Below are 19212 nucleotides of genomic sequence, written 5' to 3' on the forward strand. Positions count from 1 at the left end.
GTGCATAATAGAATAGTTTTGTTACTCTGTCAATAATGGCATAACTCAATTGTTAATGTAAATTGGGATCTAGTACACTAGACATCTCAGAAATTAAATAAGACATTAAATGTCTCCTATGGGAGAATACTCTAAGATAATGACTTTAAAAAATCTGATTACATGCCATGGAACATTCTAAATTCAGATGTGGCTCCTTCCACTCACTGATAACAGAATTTGGAATCTGTTATTAATAATAAATCCAACGTCAGAAGCTGGCTTCCTGCAAATTGTCGTTGGCTGGTATTCTCTGTGTTTCAAATTGAGTAATTAATTATATTAGCTGAATTTTGTGTTATACATATATTAGAAACAACGATATGTTTGCAATGCAGCAAATACTGTTTTGTTACTGTTAATGGATATGGCATGCATGCCAATTGTCTAGCCTTTCTTGCCTTTAAAACTGTTGTTAAAAATTAGTATGTTGTCACACATTTTGATACAATCTTGACTACCTACTAATGTTTTTAAAAGGTTGATAACTACATTTGTAAGATATAAAATATGGTAGCCTAAAATTGGACGAATGTTTTTGTTTTTACATTTTTTCAGTCTCCTCTTATTACATTTGATGGTGAATTTTTCAGGGAACAAATCTCGGGGTTTTTTTTTCTGATTTCAGTGGCATTGTGCTTTAGACTATGCTAGAGTTTCAGAGAAAATTTAATATGGATTATTTTATGAAAGATGGGAACTTCTTTGGCAGATGAACCTCCTTTTTGTACTCTCTCTTTTAGGAATATTAATATTAATTCATAATTAACCCATGAAGCCTTATTCTTTCTACTCCTTCCTTCCTCTTTTTGATGGGATAGCCACATAATAAGCATGGCCCTCTGGCCATGGAACCATATAGATAGTTTCTTCAACTCATCAGCACTGGCAAATGCTGTCGTGGTTCAACACCCCGTTCTGTGGCCACTGACAGACCATGTTTAAAAATACACAGACTAATTGTGAAAATTAGCTTGCATTTCTCCTAAGCCAAGTTCAATTTTTGCCAGTGAGTTGACTTTGGAAAATACACAGTAAATAGTTGCATTTCTTATTCATCAAGCAACTTGACATTATACTACCAAGCACTGACTTTATTTTTAATATGCTTTGAAATCGACAATGATAATTCAAGTTATAGAATGATAATTATCAATATCGTGTCAGAATAAAAGCAAATGCCATTCACTCTAATATGTAGACTCAGAGATAGCTCACAATGAAGAACGGAATAATAGGAAAGGAAAAAATTCATATTAACACATACACCCATGATTTTAGTAAAGTTTTAAAATAAAAATAAGCACTTATGATTTACCAGTGTTGAAGAGCCTTACTTCTATTAATGATGTATTTTCTTTTTAGAATATTTCTCTTGGAGGATGGCAGCCTCAAGATATATAATATTACCAGGTCAGATGCTGGATCATATACATGCATAGCCACAAATCAGTTTGGCACTGCAAAGAACACCGGCAGCCTCATTGTAAAAGGTATCATATTATCTTCATTTGTGCTTGATGAACATTGTAAATATGCAGGCATATTATGACTTGTGTTATGGTGTCGAACCTGTACCATATTGTGTATGTAAAATTGTTGATTTCACAATTTATTTAAGAGATCCTTTCCCGTACTCATTAATAACATGCACACTTTGCCAGTGGGATACCATGGTAGATGTGAATACTTTGGCAATCGAAAATGCTGTCAGAGTGTCATTCGAGTTAAAACCTACACCTAAACTATTTGGCTTTTTACATAAGCCTTAATGTTAGGGGCCATGGATGTTTTGATAAAGTCACTGGATAACATTTTTTTGGTCAAATATCTTTCAGAATCTTTATTTTTATGTGAAATATTTACATGTGTATAAGGCTACCAAATACATAACTGGCTAATTTGTTTATATAACTCCAGGTACAAAACTAATGAAATGCAGGGTCACAACCTTTAGTAAGCAGTTCTTTTCAAAGAGAAAAAATTAAAATCTGTGTGAATCATTATTATATTTTCATCACAGTAAACAGATAAACTCATACAATTTATAGAGATAAATTCTATACTTTTAAGATTTCTAAATCAGTATCAATCCAAATGTTCCTACATTTATCACCAAGGACATAATTAATATTAGAAGTATCTATTCCCTTTCTTTGCTGCTTTATTTTGTTGAATCTCAGCTCATAAAACTAGTGTGTTTACTGGAAGCTGTATCACTTCTATCATTTCATTGCCTCCTGGATGATAAAAATGGCTCTCTTGATAAAGCAGTTTAAGTGGCTAATTAAGCCCAAATGATTAAAATCAGCATTTGGTGCTTTCTCATCTTTTCCATTAAAATAAATATATTCAATAAAAAGTAGTTAGCTGCTACACTTCAACCATCCTTTAAAATATCTCAAGGAAAATAAACACCCACCTTTGAGCCTGGAAGATATTTCTGCCAACTTGTCTCAAGCGTATTACATTATGACGACAATTGTCTGAAGTATTCTGGGGAAATGTGACTGATAAAACTTGGTGTGTCAAAATCCAACCAGTGTGGCATATTTTGAAAAACTTCTCTTCCATAAGATTGTATTGTCATCAATTTTTAAGACAGAGATGGACTTAAGTGTTTCAAGATAGATGTTATGGCTATATTTAGGAACAGACTATTTCTCCAGCAAATTTTTGGCAATACTCAGACCCTGAAAAATGTGAATGCTTTATATTTGAAAAAGTAACAAGTTCATTAAGGGGAAAAAAAGATATTTATTATATCATTTCAAATTAAGAAGGTGTAAGTAGTATGCAAATTTTATTACAGCAGAAGATTAAAATGTGGTGAAGGATAAAAAGGCATTTTGCAGTTAAATCTTCTAGGTATGGAAAAATCCAGAGGGCATTAAAACGTGAAATAGAAGGGATAGAAAACATCAGCAGTAGCAATGTAGTTTTTAAAAGAAAGTTTCTTTAGAATACTGGTGATCTGGGAGGAGGGCCAATGGTTTTGCTGTTAAAATACAATGATGGGGATTCCTTCACTCTGGAGGATAAGAAAAACAAAAGTTAATGGTAGATTGAACTGAATGAATAGGCACTCTTCCTCCAGTGTTTCTTAAACCTTTGACATCATAATACTCACAGTCCACTAATAACTGATGAAAGAAAAATAAAAGGTGACGGCTAACAAAAATATTAACTGAGAAACTCGGAAGCCACTGGACTGCATTCTGGATATAACATTTGCATATTTCAGATGTGTAATATAGCCATGTTTTCTGCAAGTTAGATTCCTAGTACTTATGATGGAAATAAGTTTATCTACGCTTTCAAGTATTCCATAAATCTAACCATAATCCCCAGCTACTCTGCTCTTTCCATAAGTAAAACAATAATTAATCAAGATAGCTCAGTTAAAAAAAAAAAGCCTGACTTACATTTTTGTTTGTTCATTTCTAGTGCTCTTTGCTGAGGTTGTTGAAACAAAATTATCCCACTAGGCATTCCTTGTTACCTTAATCAGTTCCACTCTTTCTTCTTCTGTACCACTTTTTATCTTCTTACGAACTGTATAACTGACTTACTTATTATTATTTTTTTTTTTTGTCTTTTCTTCCCTTCTAGAACAGAAGCATAAAGAGGGCAGGGATTTTTGTTTTAATCAATAATGAATCATAAGTCCTAGAACATTGCTGGGAACTGTATGTGCCCAGTAAATATTTATTGATTTAATAAAATGTTATTATCTTATGCAGCTTAGTTCATAGGGATACTTTTCATGCTGGCTTCCTTGCTCTAAAATCTGACAGTTTTCAATTTTTCAGGGTCTGAGCTTCTTAGGACACTTTGCAAAAAAAGAACATCAAAGAAAAAAACCAAACTTTTTACATGCATTCACTTTCTAATTGTATGGTTTGTAATCTTTTATTTCTGACAGACATCGATCACCTCACTCTCCTAAGGGGGTACAAGCCTGAACCTACATCGAAATCCAAAAATTCGTGAAGAGAATTCATTGTTTTGGTATTTCTAGCACAGTACAGGAGAATAACTCACATATACAAAAAGGGTACATGCTAACATAACTGATGTCACTATGCATGATTATCAAGTTACTTTCATGCATTTACACCTAATAATGGGAAGGAAATTTTGCTATATTTTAACCTTCATGACACATCCACTTCCCATTTTAAGTGGATTTTGGGGTCTTTTGCTTCTTTGTCATTAACAAGAACTATCCTATGCAATATAAACATGTACATACTTAACCACACAAATACATATAAATAAAATAAACACAAAATGTGTGTACAGTATGAAGAAAAACAGCCTTAGAAACGTTGCTTTATTATTTATCTGTAATGTTTAATCTTTATGAAAGTGTGTGACTGTCATACAAGCACAGTTCTAAGTCTATTATTACCATGTCCTCTTAACTAGACTGTTATCTCTAATTCCCTTTCATGTAAAAATGTTGAAGACATCACTGCCAAGGAATTATTATTTTACAACCTACAAATTTGAAGCCTAGCATAGGAAAAAATTATAATAGTGTACATCAATTCAACCATTTTCTTGACTATTGGGTGTATAGTCATCTGGTTGTTTGTTAAGATGGCTTAATAGTTGTGTATATATGTATGTGTATTTTCTCATCAGTAATATTCATATGATTGCTGTTACAGAATCAAATATAATTTTGTTTCTCAAGCTAAAATCAGTGTATAGTGACCTTAAGAGTAATAGAGTGTTAAGGAGCAAATGAGAAATTTCAGTAAAGCTGATAAAACAATCATCTCCCTTTGAATTTACTTATCAGCCTCTGTCATGCAAGAAATGTTGTTGTTAGATAACATCGAAAAGATAATAGTTACAAGAGTGAGATTTCCAGCTTAGTTTTTAGCTGATATGGCTTATCTGTGTTAAAAGGATTCTGAAGTTATCTGCACTGTATGTTGGAAATTTCTATTTCACTAATACAGCAGGATAAGGCGATTTTCCATTCAAACATTGTGAGTGCAATGAGCAGCAGCCTTTCCAGCGCCTCAGAAGATGCCCAGTATAATTTAAGGACATGTTTCAGAGGCACAAACAAGGAATCAAGAGGAAAGAGAGTTTAAGTGTTTTCATTTTGGAGGACTGAGATTAAAATTACAATGTGTACATACACTAAGAGGTATATGAAAATCACATAAAAGGAGAAATTATTTGATCTGGCATTTGGACAATTATTAAAAAGCAGAGTAACAGCAGGCTATAAAAATGATCTGGTTTGCAGGCAACATTTGTTTTTTGTTTCCCCACTGGAGAAGTTTTGGATGTTCAATTATAGGCCTCATTGCTTCAGTGTTATTTTCAACTGAAATGTCGGAACTTGGAAAAGCATATCTAATGTGCAAATTAAGTTTATTGCTGCTCATTTAGTTGTTTATTCTTCGTGATAGAAGTCTTTATTATACCAGCATTACAGAGTGGCCCATCCATTTTCTCCAGCAGAATGATACGGGTCTAAGTTTACTAAGAGAAATGCCCAAGATATGTAGATAATTGGAGGCTTCGTGGCTCTAGAAGGCAGTTTGAAGGATTTGAGGTATCAAGCTCAGCTTTATCGACAAGCCCAGTTTGATTGAGCAAACCAAAAGTACAATTTCAGAGAAATGACAAGATGTATTGGAATACATTTGTCATATCGTAGTACTTGAAAACACCAGAGAAGTCTCCAGTAGCACTAAAATCTCCCCAAAAATGTTCAGTTCCACATGCCACTTTCCTACACAGTATGACTGAAAGCATTTCAACAGAATGAACATTTGATTTAAAAATTAGTGATGGTAAAAATTACTTTCAAGGTGAGAAAATATATAATGAGTTATTATACTGGTCAGATGAAAAAATTTCCTGTTCCAATATTGAAAGTGATGCTGCGTGAATTATTGAAACGTGAATACTACAATCTCTTCAAGTAAAAATGTAAAAACAAGCAAAAACACGCATCAAATTAAGCAAGCCCACTAAGATCAATGTTGTCTTGGTCTTCATGACAATTTAGTTCACAATCTTTTTTAAAATGCAGCATATGTCACTCAGATTAAATTATCCCATATGACATACAGCTGTGTTTTTTCTTAATGTATATTTTACAAAATATAATGTAAAGGATAGATGTTAATACAGTATAGGTTTTACCACTTTTTTCAAGATATTTTTACTGCATAGTTTAAACCTATTATTGGTCAAAGTTTTGTTTTGTTTAATTTTGATAAAAATAGGGGGTGTATAGCTAGTGGTTTATGCCAGTTGAAGGAGACCAGACACAGAAGATTATGGAACTCTTACTAAAGTGGTCAATGCACAGCCTCTGGAATTATATTAACCTGCCATTGCTAACTAACGTGGAACTTGACGACTTAGTTTTTATGGTTATTCATCTTGTTTTCTTTATTATTATTATTCATTACTATTTGTTAAATACATTCTCTGTCCTAGGCACCATGATAGGTTCTTTGTGTATATCATCTCATTTTAACTTTCAGAGTAATGCTTTGAAGCAGATATTATTATCTCAATTTTATACAAGGGAGATTGAGGAATAGGTTGCTAAAACCACTTGCCCAAGGTCCCTGCATTAGTAAGTGGCAGAACTTTAGCTTTCTTTTCCATCTTCCAACAAATGTACGTATTAAAAAATGCATGAGACAATTTTACATCGCATTGTTCAAAGTCTAGCAGGAATAAAAGTATAGTAACATGCAGATGTTAGTATTTCCTCCTAAATACCGCAGCCTTCATTCATTAGAGTGCAATTTTATATGTACATTTTTATATGTAAAAATTCATTTGAGTGCAATATTTATGTGCATTTACATTTTATTATATGTAAATCTTACATAAATGTGCATTTACATAAATGCACATTTATGTAAAATTTACATATAATAAAATACATAAATTTTAATGTATATTCACTAAATTTTGAAAATGGCATTTGTAACCCAAAACACACAAGATATAGAACATCATTATCATCCAACATCTAGAACTTTTTTTATGTCACTTAATCCTTGTTCCTACTACACTCCTAGAAGCAGCTACTGTAATAATTTTCTCACCATAGATTTCATTCAAATGCTACCTTATATTGTGTATTGTTTTGTGTTTGGTCTCATTCATACAGTATAAACCACTAGCTATCCATCTCCTATTTTTGTTAAAATAAAAAAATAAAAAAAAACACTTCAACCAATACGTTTATTCTGCAGGTAACTAAATGCATATATACATGTATGTATATATAAATCTCAAACTATTAAGTCTTTTTGATCTTTAGTTTCCTGCCCAAACCTGCAAACACTTGTGCTCACTTGTTTCTTGAGTTTTTAGTTAAGAATTGGAAATTTAGTAAATTTACCTTGACTCTATTCTGACCGTAAAAGAAGCAATTAGGCTTCTCTTCTTAGGCATTCTCTTTCTAAATTAGCTCAGTGGTCACTTATGCTCTAGGGCCATTTTTTTTTTTTAGGAAGAAACTATGTCGTTAAGATGGAAAAGACTTCCCCAGAAGCAAGCTATGTTTTCAGTCTCTGGATCCTGAATACTCAAGCAAGTAGTTACCAAATGCTTTCAAGTCCAAAAGAGGAATGGGGTTGAAGGGCGTGGAAGGGGAAAAAATAATCACATGAATCAAACTTAGCCTTATCCTCTTTTTTGGGGTTTTATTTTCTCATTTTGACTCCCTCATCCCAACATGAAACATTCAGAAGAAAATATCATTTGTATTAAGACCTATTGACAGGCACAATAAAAATTTCTACTTTCATCTTCTACAAAACTACAGACTGGGTGTGGTGGCTCATGCCTGTAATCCCAGCACTTCGAAAGGCTGAGGTGGGAGGATTGCTTGAGACCAGGAGTTCAAGACCATAGCAAGACCTTATCTCTACTAAAAATAAGAAAAATTAGTAAGGCATGGTGGCATATGCCTGTTGTCCCAGCTACTTGGGAAGCTGAGATGGAAGGATCACTTCCATCTCAGAAATTCAAGATTGCAGTAAGCTATGATCATGCCACCGTACTCCAGCCTAGGCAATACAGCAAGATCCTGTCTCAGAAAAAGTCCCCCAAAACAAAAAAGGTACAGAAGTCTTCTATTGTATAATTCGCTACAGCCAGCATGAAGTTACTATTGGAGAATAGTCTGAATGAACACTATCTATTTATAAGAAATATAAATATGATGCCATAAATATGTAGTCACTGCCTATTATGTACTAATAGCTTTGAAACAGAGTAGTTGTCATATCTAATTTATTACACAGAATCTACAGAGCATGTTCTGTTTAAATAGATGTCAGGCCCTGCTTTGACTATTTGTTAATATAAAAGATCTGTGTTTACATTTTACATTATTATTTGCTAGGGAAATAGGGTAACATTGCATGTTTTCTCATTTAGACATCTCAACTTTTAGACAATGCTTTCTCTAGACTGGTTCTTCATTTGTTTCTTTTAATCTGGGGTTCTCAGTAGTCTTTTAATATTTATTCCAAACCATTTAAATGTTGAAGTAGTAAATAAATGAGTAATGGTACCTGAAGGTAAATTGGAATATATTGACCATGATTACTTTATGCATTGAAATTAAATTTTACTCTGTGGTGAAATATGATAAATGCTGCATGTAGATTTTAATCTGTAGACACACGTGTGAGCAGATAATCATGCACTTGTCTAAGAGGATATAAAACATTTTAGACTTATGGATTGTATTTGCAAAAAGGAAAAGCTTATTAACTAAAGACTAAAAACAACTCCTTTATTTCTGGCTTGCTAGACCTGCAGAAATGAAGACCCCATCACACCGATTTCCTTGTTCGTTTGCCTGCTTTTCTCTGTCCAAGGTTTATTTCAGAGTATTAGCTTTGATTTTCCTGTGTTTGCTTTCCCTTCTTTTGTTCGTTTGCTTAGTTTTCTACAGACTTGCCAACAATTCATTTCCCAAATCTATCTCAATAGTCTCCCTTCAATATCAGCCTGCCCTGTGTGTTGACGCTCCATTGCCTAACTCCATGCCTTTCTGTTTCTTAACATACTCCCTCACTTTGGTTGATTAAACCTTCCAGTGGATTTTTGAGAAATAATCCAAGAGATATACAATTTTTTAAATCTTTCATGTTTTAAAGTGCCTTTATTCTGTGTTTACATTTTATTAGTGGTTTAGTTTGAAGTAGAATTCTAGACTGGAAGCCATTATTTCTCAGAAATTTTGAGCTGTTACTCTGCTCTGAAAGCCTAAACTTTTTTGATTTCTAATCTGTTGTTTGTGACATCTTTTCCCTCTTGTTCTCTGGAATTCTGTTTTCTCCAATGTTTGACAATTTCAAGATAATGTGTCATGTTTTAAATATGTTATCAACCATTTCACTGGGCATTTGGCAGGCTTTGTCACTGTAGAAACTCATATTTCTTGGTCCTAAAATATCTTTCTGAATAATTTAATATTTTATTCTATTCCTTTTCCTAAAAGCCCTGTTATTTAAATATTATATTTTCTAAACTGGTAGTCTAGTTTATAGTTATATTCATCTATATGTATGTATATAAACATACATGTATATTCTATACACATTCTATATATTCTATATACATGTATGTATACACGTATTTTTTTCTTTTTTTCTCTCTTAGTCTTCATTTTATAGCTGTACCTACCCTTTGTATCTCATCCAGTTTTATGTTTCTAAATATTATCTATAAGTTAATTCCCAAACTCAAATCAAGCTAATTCCAGCTCAGATATTTCTCTTCAATCCCCAAATTCAACAGCCTATTTTATCATCTTCACTTACAAATTTACTATATCCTAACCTTGAACTCCTGATTCTTACTCCCCAAACTTGTTTCTACTGTCTTCTTTCTCCACTATATTAATGACAGTCTGCACTGACAGTTGTTTAGACCAAATCCTTGAGATTATTTTTAATTTTTTTCTTTCATTCAAACCCCATATTCAATTGCCCCAAAATGGTTTCAGCTTCAAGGTACATACAGAATCTAACCACTTCTCTCCGCTTCAATGACCAAACTTTAAGCCATGCCATCTCTTTCCCAGAGTATTGCTATAGCACAGAATGGCTCAACCAGGATGATTTTGTCTCCCAGGGGACATTGGCAAAATATGCAAATATTTTTGGTTTTCACAACTGAAGGGTCTCACCCGACCCCACCCGCTGCCTTGCACCACACACACGCTAAACCCACACCTTGACACACACAAGAAAAAATTATTTGGACCAACTGTTCATAAATGTTAAGCTTGGAAACCCAGTAATAGCTTCAAAAGCATTTATCCTAATTCTTTGTTTCCCTTCTAGAAGCTACAATGTTCCTATTAAAATATAGGCAAGATTTTGTCACTCTTAGGACTGAAATCTTCTAATGGTTCTTCAGTTCAGTTTTGTTCCTTTTGTTCAGCATTCCTACTGATGTATAATTTGGAATAAGGTAAGGGTGCAATACTAATTAAATGGTTTTCAATAGATGATTGAATAAACAATTAGTATATTTCTATGTTAGGAATCTCTACTTCTGTCCAAAATTATACTTCTTTCTTTCTCTAACTGACAGCAATTATCATACTCTTCAAGCTATTATCTATAAACCTACTGATAAATGGCCTAAATATTTTTACCAACACACTTAATCTATTATGAAACATTAATAATAATGGAGAATAATCTGTCTTAACTAGTTGAAGTAAGCTTATCACACCAACCTCCCACTGATGTTCACCACAAATATTGTTAAAATATTTAAAAATGAACAAAAACAGTTATTTCAAGGAATTGTGACAACAGCCAAGGTGTTTGCAACATGAGGTGCAGAAGCCTGGAGAAAACAAAAGCACAGAGAGGTGAGCCCCACATTCCCTGCTGTTTTTCTTCTCAGAAATTTGCCATTTCCTAAGCAGTATAAATCAGGAATGAAGAAACCAAACAGAAAGTAGAAAACATCTCAGCAGAAATTTTGGTAGACTTACAGTGAAAGGGAGACACAAATAGAGGTTCAGAATAAACCAAATAGAATGAAGTCTGCTACGCAGCTCAACCTTGAGTCAGGACATCTGAAGGACTATGTCCTAGTAAGAAACAAAACAAAATAAAATAAAATTGACCAGGACTTAAAATGACTAAGATCCAGACTCAATTCATATCAGTTTCGGACCAGCTTCTGGCTCTTTTTATAATTGCATGCTTGAAAAAGTAAATCTTCCCGGTACAAATATAACACTATAAAATCACTTACATTTTTGATCCACAATGTCTAGCATTCAATAAAACATTACTAGGAATAACTGGAGCTATGACCAAATGACCAAAACTCAGAGAAAAAAACAGACAATAGTAACAGGTCACAGCGATAGAAATATTGAAGTTCTCAGACGAGGGCTTTAAAATAATTTTGATTAATATATTAAAAAATAGATGACAAGATGGAGAATTTCAGAAAGGAAATGGCATCTGTTAAAACTCCAATGGAAGGTCTAGAACTGACAATTGCAAGTGCTAACATTAAGAACACAATACATTGACTTAACACAAGAATAGATATAACAGAAAGAGGGTTAGTAAAGGGGAGGATGCGTGAATAGAAAATATCTAAACTGCAACATGGAGAGAGAATAAAATGGGAAAGACAGAAAGTATCATAAGGAAAATATGGAATATAGTGAATAGCTTTTAACATATATAAAATTGTTCCAAAAGGAGCAGAGAGGACAGAAAGAAAATTAGGCATGAGCAATATTTGAAGAAATATTTGCCAGATATTTTTTAAAAACTGAAAATGATAATAAGTATCCAATTCAAGAAATTATGTGAGTCCCAATTCGGACAAATGCAAAGGAAAGCCTAGCTAAGCACACAGTAGCAAAACTAAAGGGAAAAAAATCAGATAAAAAAGACACATTAAGTCAAAAAAACAAGACTAGCAGTTGATATAACAAAGTAAAAAGGAACCCAGAAGAAAATGAAATGACATTTTTAATGTGCTAAAGACAATACCAATAAGAATTCTATCCCTATTTAAAAATCCCCCCAAATAAAGACAAAATAAAGATGCTTTCAAACAAACAAAACCTGAGAGAATCCCCATCACTTAAAAAATAAAAATTTCATATATTTAAGGGGTACAACACCTTAAATGTTTGACCTACTTATGTGCAATAAAGTGGTTACTATACTAAGCAACTTAACTTATGCATTTCCTCACATAGCTGCCTCTTTCGTGTGTGTCTCTGCGATGAGAACACCTGAAATCTAAACTCTCGGAAAGTTCTCAGTATACAATACAGCATTTATGATACAGTATACAGATATATATATACACAGATAACTGTATCATTGTGCTGTGCATTCTATCTCTAGACTTATTTCTTCTACATAACAATAACTTTGTACCTTTTGACCAGCATCTTCCCATTTTCCTCACTTTTCTGCTCTGAGTGACCACCATTCTACTATCTATTCCTATGTATTTGACTTTTTTTTGATGCCACCTATAATTTAGATCATACAGGATTTTTCTTTCTGTGCCTGGCTTACTTCACCTAGCATAGTTCTTCCAGATTCTTCTATATTGTTGCAAACGGTAGTATCTCCTTCTTTTATAGAGCTGAATAATATCCCATTGTGTATACATATCACAATTTCTTTATCCATTCATCCACTGATGGACACTAGGTGATCTCCATATCTTAACTATCATGAATACTGCTGCAATGAACATGTGAGTGCAGATATTCCTTTGACTATTGATTTTATTTTCTTTGGATATATATCCACAAGAGGGATTGCTGGGTTGTATGGTATCTCTATTTTTAATTTTAGGGAAACCTCCATACTGTTTTCCATAATAGCTGTACCAATAAATATTCCCACCAACAGTATGTAAGAGTTCCCTTTTTCTACACCCTAGATAACAGTTATCTCTTGTCTTTTTGACAGTAGCCATCCTAACAGGTGTGATGTGACATCTCATCATGGTTTAGATTTGCATTTGCCTGATGATTTATGATGTTGAGCACATTTTCACATACCTGTTGGCCATTTGTGTCTTCTTTGGAAAACTGTCTATTTAATTAAGTTTCTACAGTTGGAAGGAAAACCATGTATATAGAGGAAGTAATAAAGAGCAACGGAAAGGACTAATATCTTAATATGTAGCATAATTTGAGATTCTGAGGAATTCATTAGAAAAAAGACCAATTTTTAAAGGTATTTATTTCTAGACATTACAAGTTAACTAGCGAGAGAAAATATGAGAGAATTTTGTCACCTATTTGAAGTGTTATTTATATACTAGTTTACTTAATATTGATTTCTTAGCAACATTTTCTATAATGTCATAGATAAATAAAGGAAGAGCCCCATGTTTGTACAGGAGGAAGAGTTTGATAATTTTTCGTACACTTTTGTCTATCCTTTGAGAGGAGTTTATAACTTCAGAAACACCTTAGCAGTTATTATGCTGAAAAGTGACATTGATAAGGGTTTCAACTGAGTTGAAGGAAAAAAAAACAAAACAAACAAACAATATTTTCTGTATGGTCAGGAAAGATGAATTATACATTTAACTGCCATCCCCTTTCTTCTAAAAATGTAGAGATCATGAAAGGTAAGAGTGTATTTATTTGGCCATTGATAGAGAGAAGCAGTCCCATTTTTAAGTGTTTAAGGAAATCACAATAAATGGTCCTGACATAAGTTTTGATGTAATTAGTCTTCATGTCTGCTGGGGTCCCCGTAACTAAAATGCATTCTGGAAACATCATTGGCTATTATGAAATGTGAATTTCAGTAAGGCTATTCATCAAAAGCGTCACATCATATATTCTATTACTCTTCTTAAGAATAGGACTGCTAGATGAAGCTGTTTTTATATAATAACTTTTACCTCACTGACAGAGATTGAAAATGGTAAATATTAAAATTCTGTGGTTTTACAAACTCTTCACGAATGATTGTCATTTATATTTAGGACAATCTTCAAAAAGTGGCTAGTTCTTATGATTTCAGAAAGTGAATGAGAAATGTTCCTCCCTATTCTGTATGTAAATATTCACTCTCCCCCAACATGTTCTTCCTTTTATTATTGAAAATTGCAAGCACACACAGAAGTAGAGGTGATAGTATAAGAAACTCTCATGTATACATCACTCAGAGTCAATAGAAGGCAACTCTTATCAATCTTGTTTAATCTATACACTAACCTACTTCCACAACTCCGATTATCTGGAGGCAAATCCCAAACCTCAATAATTTCACCCACAAATATATCAGAATGTATCTTTAAAAGATTAAGTAATCTTCTTTTTAGTATAACATAAAACCAGTTTTCTTATGGTAACAAATTATTATTTCTAAATTATTTAGAATTCAAATTTCCATAATAGTCTCATAAATATGTAAGCTTATATGTGTATGCATGTTAAATAAAAAAACATATATTTTATATGTGAATATATAACATATTTATGTTGTGTTTAATCCTCTTCAATCATGAAAGCAACATTTCCAGACATTGTTTCTCAGAAGTCCTTATATACCAAGATATACTTCCATTTCTATGTACGAACACTGTGTGTATCAAGAAATGTTACATGGATTAAAAATATTCCATACTCTACTAAATGCAGGAAACCTTGAATTAAATAAAATTTTAAAAATAAATAACCTTACTTTTAATGACAAAAACCGCAATTACTTTTGCACCAATCCAATAAATAAGAATTCCTTTCATTTAGGAATTCTCAGAGCTTTTAATATGTTAAAATGTTTAAGAAATGATAAAAGTGGAGATAATATACAGAATTAATTACAGTTAACCTTGGGACTCCATCTTTCTTTCTTGAAGTATTGCTAACCAGGAACACTTACTGGATATAAATTTTTCCTAAATCCACAGTATTAGAGAATTTCAGACAATATATTTTATATTTGAATGTTTCTTAAATAGAAATTTCAGGTTCAAGCTTTAAAAACTAAGGGAACATTTGTCAAAGCATGGTCTCTGGAATAACTATATCAAAATCAAGTGGAGAAGCCTGATAAAAGGACATATTCAAGGTCTAGACACACTGAATCAGTATTTCTGGTGCAATATGAGGAATTCACATTTTGAACACATGCTCAGGAAATTCTTACACATGTTAAAATTTTAAAACCACTAGATCAGACTTCCTACAAATGGCTAAGGAATATGCAAGAAGAATAGCATGACATGAAATGAAAGCGAATAAGTAACTCTTTGTTTTGTTTGAAAAGACTTAAAGAATCTCAAATTTTTACAAACGATAGAGTCTAGCATAGTCAACTTTCCTCCTTTTTAATTTGTTATAATTCAGGCCCTAAAGATCTCAGCGATCCATAAATACCGAGAAGTGTTTCAGTGTCAATGAGCCTCGAGTAACTGCAGCTACTCTACTGGTATATATGCACTCTTAGGAAGTGAGTAGAATATAGGATCTGAGTGGTTTGAAGAAATCTCTCAGATGCTTGAGTTTCTTAAGAATTTAAGGTGTACTTGATGAAGGAATTAATGGACTGAAGCCCCTCTTCTTTCCACAAAGTAGCATGAACAGTTTTGCATATTTCAACTGTGCAACCACCATTCTTCCAGTCCCTGCAAGTGTGATTTTTGTCTCTGTGGGGTACTCATGTTAGTGCTGGGGCTGAGGCTGCACATGGCTGTAGAATGAACTCTTTGAGAGAGCAATCAATGGCCTCATGGCTATTAGACAGCCATCTGCGCAGGATGAGGACAGGTCTGCCTGTGGTGGGTGGAGAGGATACAGCAGTTAAAAATGTTCTTGTCCAAGCACCTCTTCACCCACACAGGAGGCTACTCCCTGGAGGAACTATGCATCCCCTTTTTCTGGATAATAAGCATGCTTATGTAGAGCTACTTCTTTTTAAATACAGTCTATTTTTCACACTGCAGATAATGGTATGTCTTCATATCATTCCTCTGCTTCATACTTCCAAAGTTTTTAACTTTTTCAGCAAAAAATGCATTTCTAAAATTTTTAATTGATGAATAATAATTTTATGTTTTATGTATTTATGGGATATAATGTGATATTTTGATATATGTTTACATTGTGTAATGATTAAATCAAGCTAGTTAACACAGCCATCACTTCACATCCTATCATTTTTTTGTGATGAGAATTAAAATCCTCATTGGGTAATTTTGAAATATGTATTACATTAACTATAGTCACCATGCTGTGCCGTAGGTCTCTAAAACTTATTCCTCCCATCTGAAACTTAGTACGCTGTGAACAACATCTCCTCATTCCCCATCCCTCCCTCCCACCAGCCTCTGATAACCACCATGCTACTCTCTACTATGCTACTCTCTACTTCTATGTAAGAATATATTTCTTAGCGTGACATCCAGAGCTGGTTTCATGGACATACAATCCAGTCACACAGAGCCCTGTGCTGAGGAAGTCCCCATGTTTGAAATATTCTGCTGTGACTGTCTTGAAATTCTTAATCATTTTACCTCTCAATTTGTGTTTTGTACATACTAAACCCAAATTGAGAGGTAAAATGATTAAGAATTTATTTGTAACCTGTGTGTGCATGAGCTGCTGCTGCTGCTGCTTCACCATACCCACATGCATATGTGGCAGCCTATGTGAAGCAGCAGCAGCAGCTCATGCACACACAAGTTCAGGCTTAAGGACCCAGCAGTCGGCATGCGTGCATAGCAGTTGGTGTGGTGTGCAGGTGTGCACATGCATGCCTGGGTAGTCATAGTCCTGGAGTCCTGAGGGCATGGGCACATCAGAACCTGGGCCTCTTAAAGGGATGGAGATAATGGTGGTAGCAGCCATAGAAACAGCAGTGGATGGCAGCAAAGGCTGCAGGAAGCGACTTCAAAAGTAGTCAACAGGAGGATCCAAGGTGGGAGGCCAGCTTGCCCATACATTGCCGGAGACTGTCTCTGTGGGATTTGCAAAAATATTAACTCTCCATCCTGAGCACCAGAACAGAAATTGTTAGTGCTCAGGCAATAAACTTTGTCAATAAATTATTGTAAAAGGAAGGCATACACATGGACATTGCAATAAAATCCACAGGCTTAGAAATAGAAATTAAACTTAAAGATTATTCCAGTCAATGATAAGAACATTATTTTTATATGAAGCTTTGGGGAAACCAATAATTGATGAGTTTTGCTTCGTAATTGAAGATACAAAAATGGAATGGTAAAACAGGCATTTTGAATTATACGAAAATCATGAAGTCCCTTTCAATTTCTTGTACAACCTCCACAAGTTACAGTGTATGTCAGAGGAAACATTAAGATTCCATTGCATACATTTATATTTAAAATTAAATTCAGGCTTTCATAAAACAGATTTGTATAAAGAGTTAAATCTTTTTAGAAAAATATTGGTGAAGAGAATCATCAGCTCTAGATATTTTAACATTTATATTTCAGTGTAATTCATCAGAAACTTCTGAATGTTACTACGGTCTATAAAACAGTCTTAATGATTTCATAAAAGTTGCATCAGAGAAAGATACTTTGCAAAATAAAAACTTATCAAAAAGTATTTGTGATCTTGCATTTGCCAGGAGTGACTGATGTCACTGAAATTATATCAATTGAAAATGAAGTTGCTAAAAATATAAATTCTGTTGATCTAGTAAACAATTGACCACAAAAGTAACAGAGAAAATTATATAATCAATCAAGATATAACCTTAATAAAGTATTATTATATCGTATAAAATTATGACACCAAAATCATGTAATTTGTAAGTGTATGTCATCACTCATCTATGAGTCATACCCTAATTTTATTTTATAAGTTATAAATTATTTTAAAGTGAAAAGCTTTGTATTTAATACCTTTAATGACACTTTTTCCTCTTTTTCAAAAAAGACACCCCACGCTTTCATTTTGCACTTGGACCCACAAATTATGTAGCTGACCTTAATGACGTTTGTGGCTTATATCCTGACCATGGCTATCATCCAGCTTCATCTTCTTCACTTTCACTCCTCTATTACTCTTTGTTTAATCCTTTCATTTTCAGCACATGGTTGCACGGAGTCTGCCGATCACAGTTCTTTTTCACACAGTTCCTCTGTGAATGCTCTTGCCTGCGCAGGAAATCTAGTTTCCTCTCTCTACCTGCTACCTTTACCCGGCTCATTACTATTTGCCTTTTTCTTGTCAGCTAAAACAGTACTTTCTCAATAAACTGATCCCCTCAGGATTTGCCAAACATTTCAAACAAGTCACTTCTAGTATATGGTGCTTATCACACATTACTGTATGGTAACTAATATGATTTGATTCATGCTAGCTTCCTTTTGTAGACTTTCATCTCTGTGAAGCAACACTCCTTATCTTTTTGATTTGCTGCAGGGTTGTTTTTTTTTTTCCCTCATTTTCTTCCCCACCTTGACTCCAGTACTTAGCATAGGATTGGACATACATTACATGCTCAATAAATATTAGTTACAAATGAGTTAACTAGTGAAAAATGTAACCATTATAAGTGATGAAATAAACATTTCTTATTCATAAAGCTTTAATCATTATTACTGTACAACAATGAGCTACGTAGATAGGGAATAATTTGTCCAACTTTGCCACTATGTGGTGTCATAAATGGAAGGACTTGCTGTCATTTTTAATGTCTGAAAATTACTTTAATTGCATGATCTAAAACTTTAAATCTGGGCAGTTTCGCTCTGTCAACACATCCAATTAGCCAACTTATCCTCCTATAAATGTAAATAAGACATTTGTGATTTTTTTTTCAGAGCAACTACAAAAGGAAAATATTTTCTCTAGTTCTAAAAACTTTTCTTGGATCCCTGGATATCTATTTTTTTTAAGGTTCAATCACACTTTATTCATTTATGTTTTTAAGTTTTTTAGGTCATAGATTTCCTCAATTCTTCATACATTTTATTTCAGTCAAGTAAATTACAAAACAATACAAGCTTTTTAAATTCAAAGTCTAAAGTATATAAAGTAATAATGATTCCCTCTCTTTCTCTTACCCTTCAACTTCACCTTGCTAATGTAACAAACTATTAATAATTTAATGTGTATCTTTTTTTAATTTTCTACTAGTTTATTCTTTGATTAGA

At 33.3% G+C, this 19212-nt stretch overlaps 1 protein-coding gene across 7 annotated transcripts in view; it reads left to right on the forward strand.

The window, feature by feature from the left end:
* Positions 1 to 19212, forward strand: part of LOC100990608 (contactin-6) — a 320384-nt gene that overhangs the window by 258004 nt on the left and 43168 nt on the right. For all 7 annotated transcript variants that reach the window (XR_004670426.4, XM_034955669.3, XM_034955665.4 and 4 more), the window contains one exon: positions 1405 to 1532. Coding sequence is in view for 6 of the 7 variants with exons in the window: in XM_034955669.3 (XP_034811560.2) it covers positions 1405 to 1532 (128 nt within the window). In the remaining variant the exon portion in view is untranslated. The remainder of the gene's footprint in view (positions 1 to 1404; positions 1533 to 19212) is intronic.

This window comes from Pan paniscus, chromosome 2, assembly GCF_029289425.2.
Source record: "Pan paniscus chromosome 2, NHGRI_mPanPan1-v2.0_pri, whole genome shotgun sequence".
In the NCBI taxonomy this organism is placed as follows: Eukaryota; Metazoa; Chordata; class Mammalia; order Primates; family Hominidae; genus Pan; species Pan paniscus.